General features: G+C 53.9%; 1 protein-coding gene across 2 annotated transcripts in view; it reads right to left on the reverse strand.

Moving 5' to 3' along the window:
• The window catches only part of LOC144808341 (NXPE family member 1-like), a 157,424-nt gene that overhangs the window by 37,125 nt on the left and 100,150 nt on the right, over window positions 1-20,149 (reverse strand). For both annotated transcript variants that reach the window (XR_013606852.1, XM_078673628.1), the window contains exon 4: window positions 6,396-6,457. Coding sequence is in view for 1 of the 2 variants with exons in the window: in XM_078673628.1 (XP_078529754.1) it covers window positions 6,396-6,457 (62 nt within the window). In the remaining variant the exon portion in view is untranslated. The remainder of the gene's footprint in view (window positions 1-6,395; window positions 6,458-20,149) is intronic.

Below are 20,149 nucleotides of genomic sequence, written 5' to 3' on the forward strand. Positions count from 1 at the left end.
CCATGACACAGCCACATCTCCGGACACCTAAGAGACCTGCACTGGCTCCCGGTCAACAAGAGAATCACCTTCCGTCTCCTCACCCACGCACACAAAGCCCTCCACGATCAAGGCCCGAGCTACCTCAACACCCGCATCAACTTCTACGATCCCAAACGACACCTCCAATCAGCCAGTCACGCCCTCGCCGCCGTCCCCCGCATCCGAAGAGCGACAACAGGAGGAAGGTCCTTCTCCTACCTGGCCGCCAAGACCTGGAACTCCCTCCCGACCGACCTGCGCCTGACCCAAGACCACCTCGCCTTCAGGAAGAAGCTCAAGACCTGGCTGTTCGGGCAGTAGCAGCACCCCCCTCCCCCTAGCGCCTTGAGACCCTCCGGGTAAGTAGAGCGCTCTATAAATGTCTATGATTGATTGATTGATTGATTGATTGATATGGACATGGGACTGATCTCAGGGGCAGCCCCGAGGTCCATCCATGGAGACTCTGAGCTGTGCAGCCAGTGACCCTTGCTGAGACTCCTGGACACTCAAAGGAGCTGCAGGACAGGCGCAGCAGGGAATCCATGGAGCCCAGAGGAGCTGTGCAGGGAGTCTGCAGCTCATATAAGCAGTATCAGTGATGCTGGGGTTATGGGGCTCACCCCTGCCCCCAGGCGAGCTGTGCAGGGAGTGTGCAGCTCATAGAAGCAGTATCAGTGATGTTGAGGTCATGGGGCTCCTCCCTGCCCCCAGGTGAGCTGTGCAGGAAGTCTGCAGCTCATAGAAGCAGTATCAGTGATGCTGAGGTCATGGGGCTCACCCCTGCCCCCAGGTGACCTGTGCAGGGAGTCTGCAGCTCATAGAAGCAGTATCAGTGATGCTGAGGTCATGGGGCTCACCCCTGCCCCCAGGTGAGCTGTGCAGGGAGTCTGCAGCTCATCGAAGCAGTGTCAGTGGTGCTGAGGTCATGGGGCTCACCCCTGCCCCAGGTGAGCTGTGCAGGGAGTCTGCAGCTCATAGAAGCAGTATCAGTGATGCTGAGGTCATGGGGCTCATCCCTGCCCCCAGGTGAGCTGTGCAGGGAGTCTGCAGCTCTTCGAAGCAGTATCAGTGATGCTGAGGTCATGGGGCTCATCCCGGCCCCCAGGTGAGCTGTGCAGGGAGTCTGCAGCTCATAGAAGCAGTATCAGTGATGCTGAGGTCATGGGGCTCATCCCTGCCCCCAGGTGAGCTGTGCAGGGAGTCTGCAGCTCATCGAAGCAGTATCAGTGATGCTGAGGTCATGGGGCTCATCCCTGCCCCCAGGTGAGCTGTGCAGGGAGTCTGCAGCTCATCGAAGCAGTATCAGTGATGCTGAGGTCATGGGGCTCCGCCCTGGCCCCAGGTGAGCTGTGCAGGGAGTCTGCAGCTCATAGAAGCAGTATCAGTGATGCTGAGGTCATGGGGCTCCTCCAGGGCCCCAGAGGAGCTGTGCAGAGAGTCTGCAGCTCATGGAAGCAGAATCAGTGATGCTGAGGTCATGGGGCTCACCTCTGCCCCCAGGCGAGCTGTGCAGGGAGTCTGCAGCTCATAGAAGCAGTATCAGTGATGCTGAGGTCATGGGGCTCACCCCTGCCCCCGGGTGAGCTGTGCAGGGAGTCTGCAGCTCATAGAAGCAGTATCGGTGATGCTGAGGTCATGGGGCTCACCCCTGGCCCCAGGTGAGCTGTGCAGGGAGTCTGCAGCTCATCGAAGCAGTATCAGTGATGCTGAGGTCTTGGGGCTCACCCTTGGCCCCAGGTGAGCTGTGCAGGGAGTGCAGCTCATAGAAGCAGTATCAGTGATGCTGAGGTCATGGGGCTCCTCCCTGGCCCCAGGTGAGCTGTGCAGGGAGTGCAGCTCATAGAAGCAGTATCAGTGATGCTGAGGTCATGGGGCTCCTCCCTGGCCCCAGGTGAGCTGTGCAGGGAGTGCAGCTCATAGAAGCAGTATCAGTGATGCTGAGGTCATGGGGCTCACCTCTGCCCCCAGGCGAGCTGTGCAGGGAGTGTGCAGCTCATAGAAGCAGTATCAGTGATGCTGAGGTCATGGGGCTCACCTCTGCCCCCAGGCGAGCTGTGCAGGGAGTCTGCAGCTCATAGAAGCAGTATCAGTGATGCTGAGGTCATGGGGCTCACCCCTGGCCCCAGGTGAGCTGTGCAGGGAGTCTGCAGCTCATAGAAGCAGTATCAGTGATGCTGAGGTCATGGGGCTCATCCCTCCCCCCAGGTGAGCTGTGCAGTGAGTCTGCAGCTCATAGAAGCAGTATCAGTGATGCTGAGGTCATGGGGCTCCTCCAGGGCCCCAGGTGAGCTGTGCAGGGAGTCTGCAGCTCATAGAAGCAGTATCAGTGATGCTGAGGTCATGGGGCTCACCCCTCCTCCCAGGTGAGCTGTGCAAGGAGTCTGCAGCTCATAGAAGCAGAATCAGTGATGTTGAGGTCACTGGGCACATCCCTCCCCGCAGGTGAGCTGTGGAAAGTGTCTGCAGCTCATAGAAGCAGTATCAGTGATGCTGAGGTCATGGGGCTCATCCCTGGCCCCCAGGGGAGCTGTGCAGGGAGTCTGCAGCTCATCGAAGCAGTATCAGTGATGCTGAGGTCATGGGGCTCACCCCTGCCCCCAGGTGACCTGTGCAGGGAGTCTGCAGCTCATAGAAGCAGTATAAGTGATGCTGAGGTCATGGGGCTCCTCCCTGCCCCCAGGTGAGCTGTGCAGGGAGTCTGCAGCTCATAGAAGCAGTATCAGTGATGCTGAGGTCATGGGGCTCACCCCTGCCCCAGGTGAGCTGTGCAGGGAGTCTGCAGCTCATCGAAGCAGTATCAGTGATGCTGAGGTCATGGGGCTCACCCCTGCCCCCAGGGGAGCTGTGCAGGGAGTCTGCAGCTCATCGAAGCAGTATCAGTGGTGCTGAGGTCATGGGGCTCACCCCTGCCCCAGGTGAACTGTGCAGGGAGTCTGCAGCTCATCGAAGCAGTGTCAGTGGTGCTGAGGTCATGGGGCTCACCCCTGCCCCAGGTGAGCTGTGCAGGGAGTGCAGCTCATAGAAGCAGTATCAGTGATGCTGAGGTCATGAGGCTCATCCCTGGCCCCAGGTGAGCTGTGCAGGGAGTCTGCAGCTCATAGAAGCAGTATCAGTGATGCTGAGGTCATGGGGCTCACCCCTGCCCCCAGGTGACCTGTGCAGGGAGTCTGCATCTCATAGAAGCAGTATCAGTGATGCTGAGGTCATGGGGCTCACCCCTGCCCCCAGGTGACCTGTGCAGGGAGTCTGCAGCTCATCGAAGCAGTGTCAGTGGTGCTGAGGTCATGGGGCTCACCCCTGCCCCAGGTGAGCTGTGCAGGGAGTCTGCAGCTCATAGAAGCAGTATCAGTGATGCTGAGGTCATGGGGCTCATCCCTGCCCCCAGGTGAGCTGTGCAGGGAGTCTGCAGCTCATCGAAGCAGTATCAGTGATGCTGAGGTCATGGGGCTCATCCCTGCCCCCAGGTGAGCTGTGCAGGGAGTCTGCAGCTCATCGAAGCAGTATCAGTGATGCTGAGGTCATGGGGCTCATCCCTGCCCCCAGGTGAGCTGTGCAGGGAGTCTGCAGCTCATCGAAGCAGTATCAGTGATGCTGAGGTCTTGGGGCTCACCCTTGGCCCCAGGTGAGCTGTGCAGGGAGTGCAGCTCATAGAAGCAGTATCAGTGATGCTGAGGTCATGGGGCTCCTCCCTGGCCCCAGGTGAGCTGTGCAGGGAGTCTGCAGCTCATAGAAGCAGTGTCAGTGGTGCTGAGGTCATGGGGCTCACCTCTGCCCCCAGGCGAGCTGTGCAGGGAGTGTGCAGCTCATAGAAGCAGTATCAGTGATGCTGAGGTCATGGGGCTCACCTCTGCCCCCAGGCGAGCTGTGCACGGAGTCTGCAGCTCATAGAAGCAGTATCAGTTATGCTGAGGTCAAGGGGCTCACCTCTGCCCCCAGGCGAGCTGTGCAGGGAGTGTGCAGCTCATAGAAGCAGTATCAGTGATGCTGAGGTCATGGGGCTCATCCCTCCCCCCAGGTGAGCTGTGCAGTGAGTCTGCAGCTCATAGAAGCAGTATCAGTGATGCTGAGGTCATGGGGCTCACCCCTGCCCCCAGGTGAGCTGTGCAAGGAGTCTGCAGCTCATGGAAGCAGTATCAGTGATGCTGAGGTCATGGGGCTCACCCCTCCTCCCAGGTGAGCTGTGCAAGGAGTCTGCAGCTCATAGAAGCAGAATCAGTGATGTTGAGGTCACTGGGCACATCCCTCCCCGCAGGTGAGCTGTGGAAAGTGTCTGCAGCTCATAGAAGCAGTATCAGTGATGCTGAGGTCACGGGGCTCACCCCTGCCCCAGGTGAGCTGTGCCGGGAGTCTGCAGCTCACAGAAGCAGTATCAGTGATGCTGGGGTCATGGGGCTCATCCCTGCCCCCAGGTGAGCTGTGCAGGGAGTCTGCAGCTCATAGAAGCAGTATCAGTGATGCTGAGGTCATGGGGCTCACCTCTGCCCCCAGGCGAGCTGTGCGAGGAGTCTGCAGCTCATAGAAGCAGTATCAGTGATGCTGGGGTCACGGGGCTCCTCCTGCCCCCAGGTGAGCTGTGCAGGGAGTCTGCAGCTCATAGAAGCAGTATCAGTGATGCTGAGGTCATGGGGCTCACCCCTGCCCCCAGGTGAGCTGTGCAGGGAGTCTGCAGCTCATAGAAGCAGTATCAGTGATGCTGAGGTCATGGGGATCCTCCCTGGCCCCAGGTGAGCTGTGCAGGGAGTCTGCAGCTCATAGAAGCAGTATCAGTGATGCTGGGGTCATGGGGCTCATCCCTGGCCCCAGGTGAGCTGTGCAGGGAGTCTGCAGCTAATAGAAGCAGTGTCAGTGGTGCTGAGGTCATGGGGCTCACCCCTGCCCCAGGTGAGCTGTGCAGGGAGTCTGCAGCTCATCGAAGCAGTATCAGTGATGCTGAGGTCATGGGGCTCACCTCTGCCCCCAGGCGAGCTGTGCACGGAGTCTGCAGCTCATAGAAGCAGTATCAGTGATGCTGGGGTCATGGGGCTCATCCCTGCCCCCAGGTGAGCTGTGCAGGGAGTCTGCAGCTCATAGAAGCAGTATCAGTGATGCTGCGGTCATGGGGCTCACCCCTGGCCCCAGGTGAGCTGTGCAGGGAGTCTGCAGCTCATAGAAGCAGTGTCAGTGATGCTGGGGTCATGGGGCTCATCCCTGCCCCCAGGTGAGCTGTGCAGGGAGTCTGCAGCTCATAGAAGCAGTATCAGTGATGCTGAGGTCATGGGGCTCCTCCCTGCCCCCAGGTGAGCTGTGCAGGGAGTCTGCAGCTCATAGAAGCAGTATCAGTGATGCTGAGGTCATGAGGCTCATCCCTGGCCCCAGGTGAGCTGTGCAGGGAGTCTGCAGCTCATAGAAGCAGTATCAGTGATGCTGAGGTCATGGGGCTCACCCCTGCCCCCAGGTGAGCTGTGCAGGGAGTCTGCAGCTCATAGAAGCAGTATCAGTGATGCTGAGGTCATGGGGCTCACCCCTGCCCCCAGGTGAGCTGTGCAGGGAGTCTGCAGCTCATAGAAGCAGTATCAGTGATGCTGAGGTCATGGGGCTCATCCCTGCCTCCAAGTGAGCTGTGCAGGGAGTCTGCAGCTCATAGAAGCAGAATCAGTGATGCTGAGGTCATGGGGCTCACCCCGTCCCCCAGGTGAGCTGTGCAGGGAGTCTGCAGCTCATAGAAGCAGTATCAGTGATGCTGAGGTCATGGGGCTCATCCCTGCCCCCAGGTGAGCTGTGCAGGGAGTCTGCAGCTCATATAAGCAGTATCAGTGATGCTGAGGTCATGGGGCTCCTCCCTGCCCCCAGGTGAGCTGTGCAGGGAGTCTACAGCTCATAGAAGCAGCATCAGTGATGCTGAGGTCATGGGGCTCACCCCGTCCCCCAGGTGAGCTGTGCAGGGAGTCTGCAGCTCATAGAAGCAGTATCAGTGATGCTGAGGTCATGGGGCTCATCCCTGCCCCCAGGTGAGCTGTGCAGGGAGTCTGCAGCTCATAGAAGCAGTATCAGTGATGCTGAGGTCATGGGGCTCACCCCTGGCCCCAGGTGAGCCGCGTGGGGACCGCAGGTCTGTCTTAGAGCCTCAACACCTGCCTTCTGTGTTCCAATGTCAGCAGCGCATATTCAGACACACCACAAACCACTGGAGACAATGTAATTCAATGTAAAACTGACTGAATAACTCTTAACATTTACTCGAATGCCAAATACAACTATTCATTCATTCACTCATTCATTCATTCACATTAGTGCTCTCTCTTTTAGCCTCACATTGCTCCCTCACATCACTGGTGAGATAAAGGTATCAAATATTTACAGATACTCAACATGTTTTTAGAAAGAAGACTCACTTGAGCACTTCAGAACACTGAGGTCTGGTACGCTGTGAGGGATGACTGCTCGGATGCGAGACCTGGAAAGGTAGAGAAAAGAATCATTACTGAGAACATGAGGGGCCTCAAAGCATGGAAAGGATGGCTCAGCGAGCTCTGGGGGGCTTGCATGTCTTACCTCAAAGCATGGAAAGGATGGCTCAGCGAGTTCTGGGGGGCTCGCATGACATCGAAGCATGGAAAGGATGGCTCAGCGAGCTCTGGGGGGCTTGCATGACATCAAAGCATGGAAAGGACGGCTCAGCGCGCTCTGGGGGGGCTTACATGTCACACCTCAAAGCATGGCAAGGATGGCTCAGCGAGCTCTGGGGGGGCTTACATGTCACACCTCAAAGCATGGCAAGGATGGCTCAGTGAGCTCTGGGGGGCTTGCATGACATCGAAGCATGGAAAGGAAGGCTCAGCGAGCTCTGGGGAGCTTGCATGACATCAAAGCATGGAAAGGATGGCTCAGCGAGTTCTGGGGGGCTCGCATGACATCGAAGCATGGAAAGGAAGGCTCAGCGAGCTCTGGGGAGCTTGCATGACATCAAAGCATGGAAAGGATGGCTCAGCGAGCTCTGGGGGGCTTGCATGACATCAAAGCATGGAAAGGATGGCTCAGCGAGCTCTGGGGAGCTTGCATGACATCAAAGCTTGGAAAGGATGGCTCAGTGAGCTCTGGGGGGCTTGCATGACATCAAAGCATGAAAAGGATGGCTCAGCGAGCTCTGGGGGGCTTGCATGACATCAAAGCATGAAAAGGATGGCTCAGTGAGCTCTGGGGGGCTGCCATGACATCAAAGCATGGAAAGGATGGCTCAGCGTGCTCTGGGGGGCTCGCATGACATCAAAGCATGAAAAGGATGGCTCAGCGAGCTCTGGGGGGCTTGCATGACATCAAAGCATGAAAAGGATGGCTCAGTGAGCTCCGGGGGGCTTGCATGACATCGAAGCATGGAAAGGATGGCTCAGCGAGCTCTGAGGGGCTTGCATGACATCAAAGCATGAAAAGGATGGCTCAGCGAGCTCTGGGGGGCTTGCATGACATCAAAGCATGAAAAGGATGGCTCAGCGAGCTCTGGGGGGCTTGCATGACATCAAAGCAAGGAAAGGATGGCTCAGTGAGCTCTGGGGGGCTTGCATGTCTTACCTCAAAGCATGGAAAGGATGGCTCAGCGAGCTCTGGGGGCTTGCATGACATTAAGCATGGAAAGGATGGCTCAGCGAGCTCTAGGGGCTTGCATGACATCGAAGCATGGAAAGGATGGCTCAGCGAGCTCTGGGGAGCTTGCATGACATCAAAGCATGGGAAGGATGGCTCAGCGAGCTCTGGGGGCTTGCATGACATCGAAGCATGGAAAGGATGGCTCAGCGAGCTCTGGGGGGCTTGCATCCATGGAAAGGATGGCTCAGCGAGCTCTGGGGGGCTTGCATCCATGGAAAGGATGGCTCAGCGAGCTCTGGGGGGCTTGCATGACATCGAAGCATGGAAAGGATGGCTCAGTGAGCTCTGGGGGGCTTGCATGTCTTACCTCAAAGCATGGAAAGGATGGCTCAGCGAGCTCTGGGGGGCTCGCATGACATTAAGCATGGAAAGGATGGCTCAGCGAGCTCTAGGGGCTTGCATGACATCGAAGCATGGAAAGGATGGCTCAGCGAGCTCTGGGGGGCTTGCATGACATCAAAGCATGAAAAGGATGGCTCAGCGAGCTCTGGGGGGCTTGCATCCATGGAAAGGATGGCTCAGCGAGCTCTGGGGGGCTTGCATCCATGGAAAGGATGGCTCAGCGAGCTCTGGGGGCTTGCATGACATCGAAGCATGGAAAGGATGGCTCAGCGAGCTCTGGGGGGCTTGCATGACATCGAAGCATGGAAAGGATGGCTCAGTGAGCTCTAGGGGCTTGCATGACATCGAAGCATGGAAAGGATGGCTCAGCGAGCTCTGGGGGGCTTGCATGACATCAAAGCATGAAAAGGATGGCTCAGCGAGCTCTGGGGGGCTTGCATCCATGGAAAGGATGGCTCAGTGAGCTCTGGGGGGCTTGCATGACATCAAAGCATGGAAAGGATGGCTCAGTGAGCTCTGGGGGGCTTGCATGTCTTACCTCAAAGCATGGAAAGGATGGCTCAGTGAGCTCTGGGGGGCTTGCATGTCTTACCTCAAAGCATGGAAAGGATGGCTCAGCGAGCTCTGGGGGGCTTGCATGACATCAAAGCATGGAAAGGATGGCTCAGCGAGCTCTGGGGGGCTTGCATGTCACACCTCAAAGCATGGAAAGGATGGCTCAGCGAGCTCTGGGGGCTTGCATGACATCAAAGCATGGAAAGGATGGGTCAGCGAGCTCTAGGGGCTTGCATGACATCGAAGCATGGAAAGGATGGCTCAGCGAGCTCTGGGGGGCTTGCATGACATCAAAGCATGAAAAGGATGGCTCAGCGAGCTCTGGGGGGGCTTACATGTCACACCTCAAAGCATGGAAAGGATGGCTCAGCGAGCTCTGGGGAGCTTGCATGACATCAAAGCAAGGAAAGGATGGCTCAGTGAGCTCTGGGGGGCTTGCATGACATCAAAGCATGGAAAGGATGGCTCAGTGAGCTCTGGGGGGCTCGCATGACATCGAAGCATGGAAAGGATGGCTCAGTGAGCTCTGGGGGGCTCGCATGACATCGAAGCATGGAAAGGATGGCTCAGCGAGCTCTGGGGGGGCTTGCATGTCTTACCTCAAAGCATGGAAAGGATGGCTCAGCGAGCTCTGGGGGGCTTGCATGACGTCAAAGCATGGAAAGGATGGCTCAGCGAGCTCTGGGGAGCTTGCATGACGTCAAAGCATGGAAAGGATGGCTCAGCGAGCTCTGGGGGGGCTTGCATGACATCAAAGCATGGAAAGGATGGCTCAGTGAGCTCTGGGGAGCTTGCATGACGTCAAAGCATGGAAAGGATGGCTCAGCGAGCTCTGGGGGGGCTTGCATGACATCAAAGCATGGAAAGGATGGCTCAGCGAGCTCTGGGGGGCTTGCATGACATTAAGCATGGAAAGGATGGCTCAGCGAGCTCTGGGGGGCTTGCATGACGTCAAAGCATGGAAAGGATGGCTCAGTGAGCTCTGGGGGGCTTGCATGACGTCAAAGCATGGAAAGGATGGCTCAGTGAGCTCTGGGGGGCTCGCATGACATCAAAGCATGGAAAGGATGGCTCAGCGAGCTCTGGGGGGCTTGCATGACGTCAAAGCATGGAAAGGATGGCTCAGTGAGCTCTGGGGGGCTTGCATGACATAAAAGCATGGAAAGGATGGCTCAGCGAGGTCTGGGGGGCTTGCATGACATAAAAGCATGGAAAGGATGGCTCAGTGAGCTCTGGGGGGCTTGCATGACATAAAAGCATGGAAAGGATGGCTCAGTGAGCTCTGGGGGGCTTGCATGACATAAAAGCATGGAAAGGATGGCTCAGTGAGCTCTGGGGGGCTTGCATGTCACACCTCAAAGCATGGAAAGGATGGCTCAGCGAGCTCTGGGGGGCTTGCATGTCACACCTCAAAGCATGGAAAGGATGGCTCAGCGAGGTCTGGGGGGCTTGCATGACATAAAAGCATGGAAAGGATGGCTCAGCGAGCTCTGGGGGGCTTGCATGACATAAAAGCATGGAAAGGATGGCTCAGCGAGCTCTGGGGGGGCTTGCATGTCACACCTCAAAGCATGGAAAGGATGGCTCAGCGAGCTCTGGGCGGCTTGCATGACCTCAAAGCATGGAAAGGATGGCTCAGCGAGCTCTGGGGGGCTTGCATGTCTTACCTCAAAGCATGGAAAGGATGGCTCAGCGAGCTCTGGGGGGCTTGCATGACATCAAAGCATGAAAAGGATGGCTCAGCGAGCTCTGGGGGGCTTGCATGACATCAAAGCATGGAAAGAATGGCTCAGCGAGCTTTGGGGGGCTTGCATGTCTTACCTCAAAGCATGGAAAGGATGGCTCAGCGAGCTCTGGGGGGCTTGCATGACATCAAAGCATGAAAAGGATGGCTCAGCGAGCTCTGGGGGGCTCGCATGACATCAAAGCATGGAAAGGATGGCTCAGCGAGCTCTGGGGGGCTTGCATGACATCAAAGCATAGAAAGGATGGCTCAGCGAGCTCTGGGGGGGCTTGCATGACATCAAAGCATGGAAAGGATGGCTCAGTGAGCTCTGGGGGGCTTGCATGTCACACCTCAAAGCATGCAAAGGATGGCTCAGCGAGCTCTAGGGGCTTGCATGACATCAAAGCATGGAAAGGATGGCTCAGCGAGCTCTGGGGGGCTCGCATGACATCAAAGCATAGAAAGGATGGCTCAGCGAGCTCTGGGGGGGCTTGCATGACATCAAAGCATGGAAAGGATGGCTCAGTGAGCTCTGGGGGGCTTGCATGACGTCAAAGCATGGAAAGGATGGCTCAGTGAGCTCTGGGGGGCTTGCATGACATAAAAGCATGGAAAGGATGGCTCAGTGAGGTCTGGGGGCTTGCATGACATCAAAGCATGGAAAGGATGGCTCAGCGAGCTCTGGGGGGCTTGCATGACATCAAAGCATGGAAAGGATGGCTCAGCGAGCTCTGGGGGGCTTGCATGACATCAAAGCATGGAAAGGATGGCTCAGCGAGCTCTGGGGGGCTTGCATGACATCAAAGCATGGAAAGGATGGTTCAGCGAGCTCTGGTGGGCTTGCATGACATAAAAGCATGGAAAGGATGGCTCAGCGAGCTCTGGGGGGCTTGCATGTCACACCTCAAAGCATGGAAAGGATGGCTCAGCGAGCTCTGGGGGGCTTGCATGACATCAAAGCTTGGAAAGGATGGCTCAGCGAGCTCTGGGGGGCTTGCATGACATCAAAGCATGGAAAGGACGGCTCAGCGCGCTCTGGGGGGCTTGCATGACATCAAAGCATGGAAAGGATGGCTCAGCGAGCTCTGGGGGGGCTTACATGTCACACCTCAAAGCATGGAAAGGATGGCTCAGCGAGTTCTGGGGGGCTCGCATGACATCGAAGCATGGAAAGGAAGGCTCAGCGAGCTCTGGGGAGCTTGCATGACATCAAAGCATGGAAAGGATGGCTCAGCGAGCTCTGGGGGGCTTGCATGACATCAAAGCATGGAAAGGATGGCTCAGCGAGCTCTGGGGGGCTTGCATGACATCAAAGCATGGAAAGGATGGCTCAGCGAGCTCTGGGGGGCTTGCATGACATAAAAGCATGGAAAGGATGGCTCAGTGAGCTCTGGGGGGCTTGCATGACATCAAAGCATGGAAAGGATGGCTCAGCGTGCTCTGGGGGGCTCGCATGACATCAAAGCATAGAAAGGATGGCTCAGCGAGCTCTGGGGGGCTTGCATGACATCAAAGCATGGAAAGGATGGTTCAGCGAGCTCTGGTGGGCTTGCATGTCACACCTCAAAGCATGGAAAGGATGGCTCAGCGAGCTCTGGGGTGCTTGCATGTCACACCTCAAAGCATGGAAAGGATGGCTCAGCGAGCTCTGGGGGGCTTGCATGTCACACCTCAAAGCATGGAAAGGATGGCTCAGCGAGCTCTGGGGGGCTTGCATGACATCAAAGCTTGGAAAGGATGGCTCAGCGAGCTCTGGGGGGCTTGCATGTCACACCTCAAAGCATGGAAAGGATGGCTCAGCGCGCTCTGGGGGGCTTGCATGACATCAAAGCATGGAAAGGATGGCTCAGCGAGCTCTGGGGGGGCTTGGGTCCATGGGAAGCATGGCTCAGCGAGCTCTGGGGGGGCTTACATGTCACACCTCAAAGCATGGAAAGGATGGCTCAGCGAGTTCTGGGGGGCTCGCATGACATCAAAGCATGGCAAGGATGGCTCAGCGAGCTCTGGGGGGCTTGCATGACATCAAAGCATGGAAAGGATGGCTCAGCGAGCTCTGGGGGGGCTTACATGTCACACCTCAAAGCATGGAAAGGATGGCTCAGCGAGCTCTGGGCGGCTCGTATGACATCGAAGCATGGAAAGGATGGCTCATCGAGCTCTGGGGGCTTGCATGACATCAAAGCAGGCAAAGGATGGCTCAGCGAGCTCTGGGGGGCTTGCATGTCACACCTCAAAGCATGGAAAGGATGGGTCAGCGAGCTCTAGGGGCTTGCATGTCACACCTCAAAGCATGCAAAGGATGGCTCAGCGAGCTCTGGGGGGCTTGCATGTCACACCTCAAAGCATGGAAAGGATGGCTCAGTGAGCTCTGGGGGGCGTGCATGTCACACCTCAAAGCATGGCAAGGATGGCTCAGTGAGCTCTGGGGGGCTTGCATGACATCAAAGAATGGAAAGGATGGCTCAGCGAGCTCTGGGGGGCTTGCATGACATCAAAGCATGGAAAGGATGGCTCAGCGAGCTCTAGGGGCTTGCATGTCACACCTCAAAGCATGCAAAGGATGGCTCAGCGAGCTCTGGGGGGCTTGCATGTCACACCTCAAAGCATGGAAAGGATGGCTCAGTGAGCTCTGGGGGGCGTGCATGTCACACCTCAAAGCATGGCAAGGATGGCTCAGTGAGCTCTGGGGGGCTTGCATGTCATCAAAGCATGGAATGGATGGCTCAGCGAGTTCTGGGAGGCTTGCATGACATCAAAGCATGGGAAGGATGGCTCAGAGAGCTCTGGGGGGTATGCATGACATCAAAGCATGGGAAGGATGGCTCAGCGAGCTCTGGGGGGCTTGCATGTCATCAAAGCATGGAAAGGATGGCTCAGCGAGCTCCGGGGGGCTTGCATGACATCAAAGCATGGAAAGGATGGCTCAGTGAGCTCTGGGGGGCTTGCATGACATCCAAGCATGGAACGGATGGCTCAGCGAGCTCTGGGGGGCTTTCATGGCACCAAAGCATGGAAAGGATGGCTCAGCGAGCTCTGGGGGGCTTGCATGACATCAAAGCATGGAAAGGATGGCTCAGCGAGCTCTGGGGACCTTGCATGACATCAAAGCATGGAAAGGATGGCTCAGCGAGCTCTGGGGGGCTTGCATGACATCAAAGCATGGAAAGGAAGGCTCAGTGAGGTCTGGGGGCTTTCATGGCACCAAAGCATGGAAAGGATGGCTCAGCGAGCTCTGGGGGGCTTTCATGACATCAAAGCATGAAAAGGATGGCTCAGTGAGGTCTGGGGGCTTTCATGGCACCAAAGCATGGAAAGGATGGCTCAGCGAGCTCTGGGGGGCTTGCATGACATCAAAGCATGGAACGGATGGCTCAGCAAACTCTGGGGGGCTTGCATGACCTCAAAGCATGGAAAGGATGGCTCAGCGAGCTCTGGGGGGCTTGCATGTCACACCTCAAAGCATGGAAAGGATGGCTCAGCGAGTTCTGGGGGGCTCGCATGACATCGAAGCATGGAAAGGATGGCTCAGCGAGCTCTGGGGGGGCTTGCATGACCTCAAAGCATGGAAAGGATGGCTCAGCGAGCTCTGGGGGGCTCGCATGACATCAAAGCATGGAAAGGATGGCTCAGCGAGCTCTGGGGAGCTTGCATGACATCAAAGCTTGGAAAGGATGGCTCAGCGAGCTCTGGGGGGCTTGCATGACATCAAAGCTTGGAAAGGATGGCTCAGCGAGCTCTGGGGGGCTTGCATGTCACACCTCAAAGCATGGAAAGGATGGCTCAGCGAGCTCTGGGGGGCTCGCATGACATCAAAGCATGGAAAGGATGGCTCAGCGAGCTCTGGGGGGCTCGCATGACATCAAAGCATGGAAAGGATGGCTCAGCGAGCTCTGGGGGGGCTTGCATGACCTCAAAGCATGGAAAGGATGGCTCAGCGAGCTCTGGGGGGCTCGCATGACATCAAAGCATGGAAAGGATGGCTCAGCGAGCTCTGGGGAGCTTGCATGACATCAAAGCTTGGAAAGGATGGCTCAGCGAGCTCTGGGGGGCTTGCATGACATCAAAGCTTGGAAAGGATGGCTCAGCGAGCTCTGGGGGGCTTGCATGTCACACCTCAAAGCATGGAAAGGATGGCTCAGCGAGCTCTGGGGGGCTCGCATGACATCAAAGCATGGAAAGGATGGCTCAGCGAGCTCTGGGGGGCTCGCATGACATCAAAGCATGGAAAGGATGGCTCAACGAGTGCTGGGGGCATGTCACACCTCAAAGCATGGACAGTATGGTTCAGTGAGGTCTGGGGGCTTGCATGACATCAAAGCATGGAAAGGATGGCTCAGCGAGCTCTGGGGGGGCTTACATGACATCAAAGCATGGAAAGGATGGCTCAGCCAGCTCTGGGGGGCTTGCATGTCACACCTCAAAGCATGGAACGGATGGCTCAGCGAGCTCTGGGGGGCTTGCATGACATCGAAGCATGGAAAGGATGGCTCAGCGAGCTCTGGGGGGGCTTGCATGACATCGAAGCATGGAAAGGATGGCTCAGCGAGCTCTGGGGGGCTTGCATGTCACACCGCAGATCATGGTAGTAAACTCAGCCTGTAATGCTCCTGATGTCATTGCATTGGCTAACGGTAACACCTGAGGGTGCAGCCCTTAGAAACAGGTGACTAAGTGCAGAGTCATTGTAAGCTCAGGCAAAAGGGATATTGCCCAGGGACCCACCTCCCAAGAGTCTCCTGTTGAAGAATGTCTCTCTTTTTCTCCTCTGTGTCTCTTGTTTACAGCCTTTCTCAGCCGACTGCGGCTTCTTATTTTGTCTCTCTCTATCCTGCATGAATCACTACTCTCCACCTTTCTTTCTCTTTCCCTACCTTGCCTACTTCCTGCTTTATTGTCACTCCTTTCTTATACTACATTACCCCCGCCCGCCACCTCTCACTCTCCTTCTCTATCTTTCTCTGATTTGTACTGTTGCAGCAAGAAGGCGTGTTGGGTTGGCGTGGCATGGCACCACTCAATATTGCCACAGTCTGGCACAGTCAATCTGCCTTGATCTAGGCCCGGGCACAGTTTGCGGAGTTGGGCTACGCGGAACTCCGTGAAGTCGCACAAAAACAGAATGTAGAGTTTCGCTTGCGGGCAGAGTTTTCCGGCGCACTTATTCACGTGCGATGGGAACGGGATGTGCTTTCTTGATGTCCAAATCTAACACAAACAGCAGCACACGGTTCTCTTGTGCGTCCTCGCGTTCCAAATCACGCGCAAATGGCACCGCTCTGTCCACATGGGCGTGGCCATCTTGTTCTTCCGCTCTCTGTTACGGTGCTGGGCCTAAATCTTAATCCCACTTTTATCTCTTTATTCCTCACCCTTTAAAATGTATCTACCCCTCATTTTAATTTTTTATGTTAGAGTGTGTCTTTGTGTATTTTACATTTTAGGGAAATTTCTTTCATGTTTTTGATGACTTTCTGTATTTTGTTATTTCTCCTTACTTTCTTCTTCTTTCCTTTTCCTTTTTTTTCTAACCCTTCCAGCGCCATGGCAGAGGGAGGATGGTCACATTTCCGGGAGGCGCTGCCTTCCAAGTGTAATTTACTATTCCAACTCCAGTCCATTTAATAGTAGGGAAAGTGTTGGCATAGTAAACTGCACTATTTGTAATGTTAGCACGCCATCTAGCGCACGTCGATGTAAAGACTTGCATTGTAATGGCACAGCGTGGTTACATCGCGGTCGTTGTAACGACCGTGATGTAACAGCATCGCGGTGTACTGACCACGATGTTAAAGATGTTTCCCATTTTTTACATCAGCACCGAAGGGCAAGCAGAGGGATGTTGTTGAGTGTCTGGGAGAAGCTGGTCAGGAGGTGCAGACCACCAGCGACGCTGCTGAGGGCTCTTCTAACCCCAGTAAACCCTAATATTTATTTATTATTTCCCTTATCCTGGGTTTTGTTATGAATGTTGTGGGCTTAGGGTAGAATCTTGGGGTATATTGGAATGTTGGTACTGGGTTCCAGGATCAGAGATTCTACCTGGAGGCTGGTGTTGCTGGTGAGAAATGAAGCTTCTCTGACACCCTTACCTGCCATCTTCCTTCCATGGCAGCGAGAATGGGGTACAAACTCGCTTGTGCAAGGCACAATGAATCCACCTTCGGTTTCATTCCTACTATCCCTGCATTAGCTTTTTTCCCTTATATTACATGGTTTTCTATTTTTTGGTAGCTGACTTTTTCCGGTCTCTAGTTCATCTTCTGCTTTGCTGGTTATCTTTCCCGTTCTCTTATATGTATCTTGTGGTTCTGTAAGAGTAAGGCTAGGAATATCACATTTGTTTGGTACTCTACTGTCTACCATGAAGATTGAAAGCCCAAGTAAGCCGGCATTATAAATAATATTCACTATGTATGTTCGCTGAGAAGGCTTTCTTATCCCTGCTCATTTTGTAACAGTTGAGTTCACGAGAGAGAGGTCATGGTCTCATAGACGTCCCCCCCATGTTGTGTGCTATCTCATTCATTTTTATTTCTACGGTTTACCAGCAGTTTTCCATGGCAGTGCAGCAAGGCTGGAAAAAGGTATGAGGTCACATTCCCAGTGCAGTTACCAACCAGCAGCACAGTCTTTCAATGAGCGTTATTCAACGCCTGGCTTGTCTAATATTGTGTGAACCAACCCAATGCCCAGAGTGATATACGATACTGCAGTGGTAACCGAACTGTAGTGATGGATTGCTGTTGTGACCGTCCTGATTTACTCAGAAGCGGTCGCTCCTCACGCTGCTCCCTGAACTGAAAGCGGTATAGTAGCGCCACACTGCCAGACTGCTCATCGCACTGCTTACTGCAATTATTTGCATATTGATCGTAGCGCTGTACCATTAGACTGATCACTGCTGCAATTCATTGTGCATATTGATCATAGCGCTATTCATTGTGCATATTGATCGTAGCGCTGTACTGTTAGACCAATAATCGCTTTGCCGCTTGAATTGTTGTGCCTGTTTGTACCGGTGCCACTGCTCTTTACTTTGCGATTGCCAGGTTGTGCCCCAGTCTCGTCGTGTTTCACTTTTCATTTCGCTGCCATTTTGTTGTTTGTTGTGCTTCCCAGCCCGGCTCTCCACCCCGCTCCCGCCTCCCTGCTGCTCCTCCCTCGCCCCTCCCCCCTCCACTATCCACATATGACAGATGCTTCTGCATGCAGCGTCCACGCGCAGCGGTCGCGCCCCATGCGTGCTGAAGGTGCGCCAAAGATAAGCCCGTCTACGCCCGTCCGCGCCTGGACCGCGCCCAGCGCCAGACCCCCTGGCCCCCACATAATCCACTCCGCCCGCATAACATACGACGCCGCAACCCTCTCAGCCCTTAACCCCGGCCGCACAACTACCTGCTATCAAGCCACCCCAGGACACACCCATGGACCCTTCACCTGCCACTCCTGCAAATTCGACTGCATCAGGACCCACACCAAATCCACAAACTCCAAACAGAGCTCCAACACTAACCACCTACAGTGTATCCTGCTCAACACCCTGTAGTGTAGTTCCTATTATCCCAATAGGCTCTGCGCATTGGAATAATACCTCCAATAGTATAGACCTAGACCAGACGTTAACTAGGTCTTCTACTGTCGATATTAGACTTAAAGTTTTGGGTTTGCCAGCTAGCTCAGAGTTCACTAGAAACTTTCTCGAATAGGCAAGGAGGAGTTGAACCTCCCTGGATAGACAAGAAGGGATTTCGTTTCTGACAACCATAGAACATGACAACTTTGCTCTCCCCTAATCAAGAGTGTATCTCTAGAGTCGTGTGAAAACAAAAGACAACTTATTTTACTCAGTCAGTACGTGCATTATTAGTTTCACCAGATTGTAGAGAAAAGGAAGAGACGGGCGTGTTCAATAAAAGATGTTATTTATTGATCAGTCTCTTTTCTCGTACAAGAGAAATGAATCGATATTATCGCAATACTTATGGTTAAGTAAAGTGCATACAATAAAAGCAGAATTATAAAATAATACTGTAAAAACATCGATATGGTTTCTAAGCCATACGTTATTTAAAATGGACAGAATATATACATACACATATACATTTAACTAATAGTACTCAACTGGTGCTTCTAACTACGCCTACCCCAGTGTACCTGACCTAAGCCTAATACGTGGGCGGGGATAGAAAGTAGCAGTTTAAGTTAAGTTTGTTTTGCCAAGTGACTGACTCAAGAATTCTCTGCAAGGGGTTATTCAGTTCCGTACCTTGAATCTAGGATGATTGAGGGATGGTATCTCTCATCTTTGGTCTCGATATTCCAGGCTGCCTGCAAGGGCTGCTCGGAAGCGCCGGAGCTGGATTTCTCGGCAGGAGAAAGGCAGCGTCTCGTTCTCAGCGCGTCAGGAAGGCGGGGCAGCGCCAGTGGGCTTCGCTCTCTGCTGAGCTTCGGCAAGTCTCGCTGCTCCGATCTCGTCACCACCGCGTGTGTTTGCTTAAGGCAATATCGGTAATATTTATACCTGTAAGGTGCCGAGATTGACGTAAGGATGGACATAGATACGTCAATAAGGATGTCATACGAGCTGGTCGTTAGCACATTCTTTTACTGAAGTTCTTTGAGAAATCAAAACAATGGCCGCAGGGATTTTCCCAGGTTGTCATAGGTTTGATTTGTTTTGAGAACTCCGTATGCCTTATCAGGGACTGGAGGAATATTGCTTGCCTAATTAGATGGCAAGCGTTATGACCTAATCAGATAACGCGCTCCTGTGCCGTGGTCTGGCGTAATCAGATAACGGTTTCTGCATCATGGGATGGCTGCTAGTTAATTTGTTAACCAGAATATGGTCAGGAATAGGGGGATCGATACAGAACCTATAGGAATTCATCACACCCACTCCACGCTAACTATGGCCATATTTACGAATCTAGGCATAGTAAAACATACTGTAGAGTATCGTGTATACCTTACCACCCCAAAATACACATAATGCATTTTGAAATTATGTAACATACGGGAAAAAAATAGTCATATGTACTATATGCACTCAAGCAGTAGAATAATGCTAAAATAATCACGCATATGTATACATTATTAGTAATTGAATATTAGAATTACACATGAAATGGCTCTTAATACAGAAGAAAAGTTCGAGACCATTTCATCACAGTTCAAAAATATTTATGAACATACCAGCGGGCAGCTAATGTCTATGAAGTTTCTAAAAATAGAAATTAGTTCTCTAAGAATAGTTCTTACTTTAAGCAGAAGAAAAGTGTCCCGTAAAATTAAAAAAATATATTTTGGGGCTGCTAAAAAAATTGCTGTCCGTGGACTGGAGGAAAAGTTGATCTTGCTACTTTATTATTAAAGTTGAAGGCCAAATTCAAGGTGTCGGGAACGCCGTGTGCTAGCTTGTTCAAGAGTCATTATTTCTGCTCTGGTGAGAACATCATATCATTGAGACTGCTGAAAAAGCTGTCAACAGCTTCCTGTGAGAGTTCCACTAACTCGGAAAAGGATGTAACCATGCATTCATGTGCATGATTGTCTCCATTGAAGTTTTGAGTAGTATTGCTGACAGAAGGTTGTACCTGATCGATGCTGCTTTCATCTTGATCTTCACTACCCCTTAATCGTAGTGGTGAAGTTTCCACGAATGCCGTCATCAGGATTGGCAGCCGTTGAGGGCAGCACAATGCATGAGCCTTTACCGGACCCAACAATGTTTCTGCATCCATTGGCGCATCCGATTGTAGCGTCAGACAGGTGTCCAACACGCATTCTTCTCCGCACAGCATGCACCTTAGTACAGGTAAAACACATCTTTGCCATATCGGCTGAAATGAAAGAAACCAAGTCATGTTCAGGTCTCTAAGC

The sequence above is a fragment of the Lissotriton helveticus genome, chromosome 1_1 (assembly GCF_964261635.1).
Source record: "Lissotriton helveticus chromosome 1_1, aLisHel1.1, whole genome shotgun sequence".
NCBI lineage: Eukaryota > Metazoa > Chordata > Amphibia > Caudata > Salamandridae > Lissotriton > Lissotriton helveticus.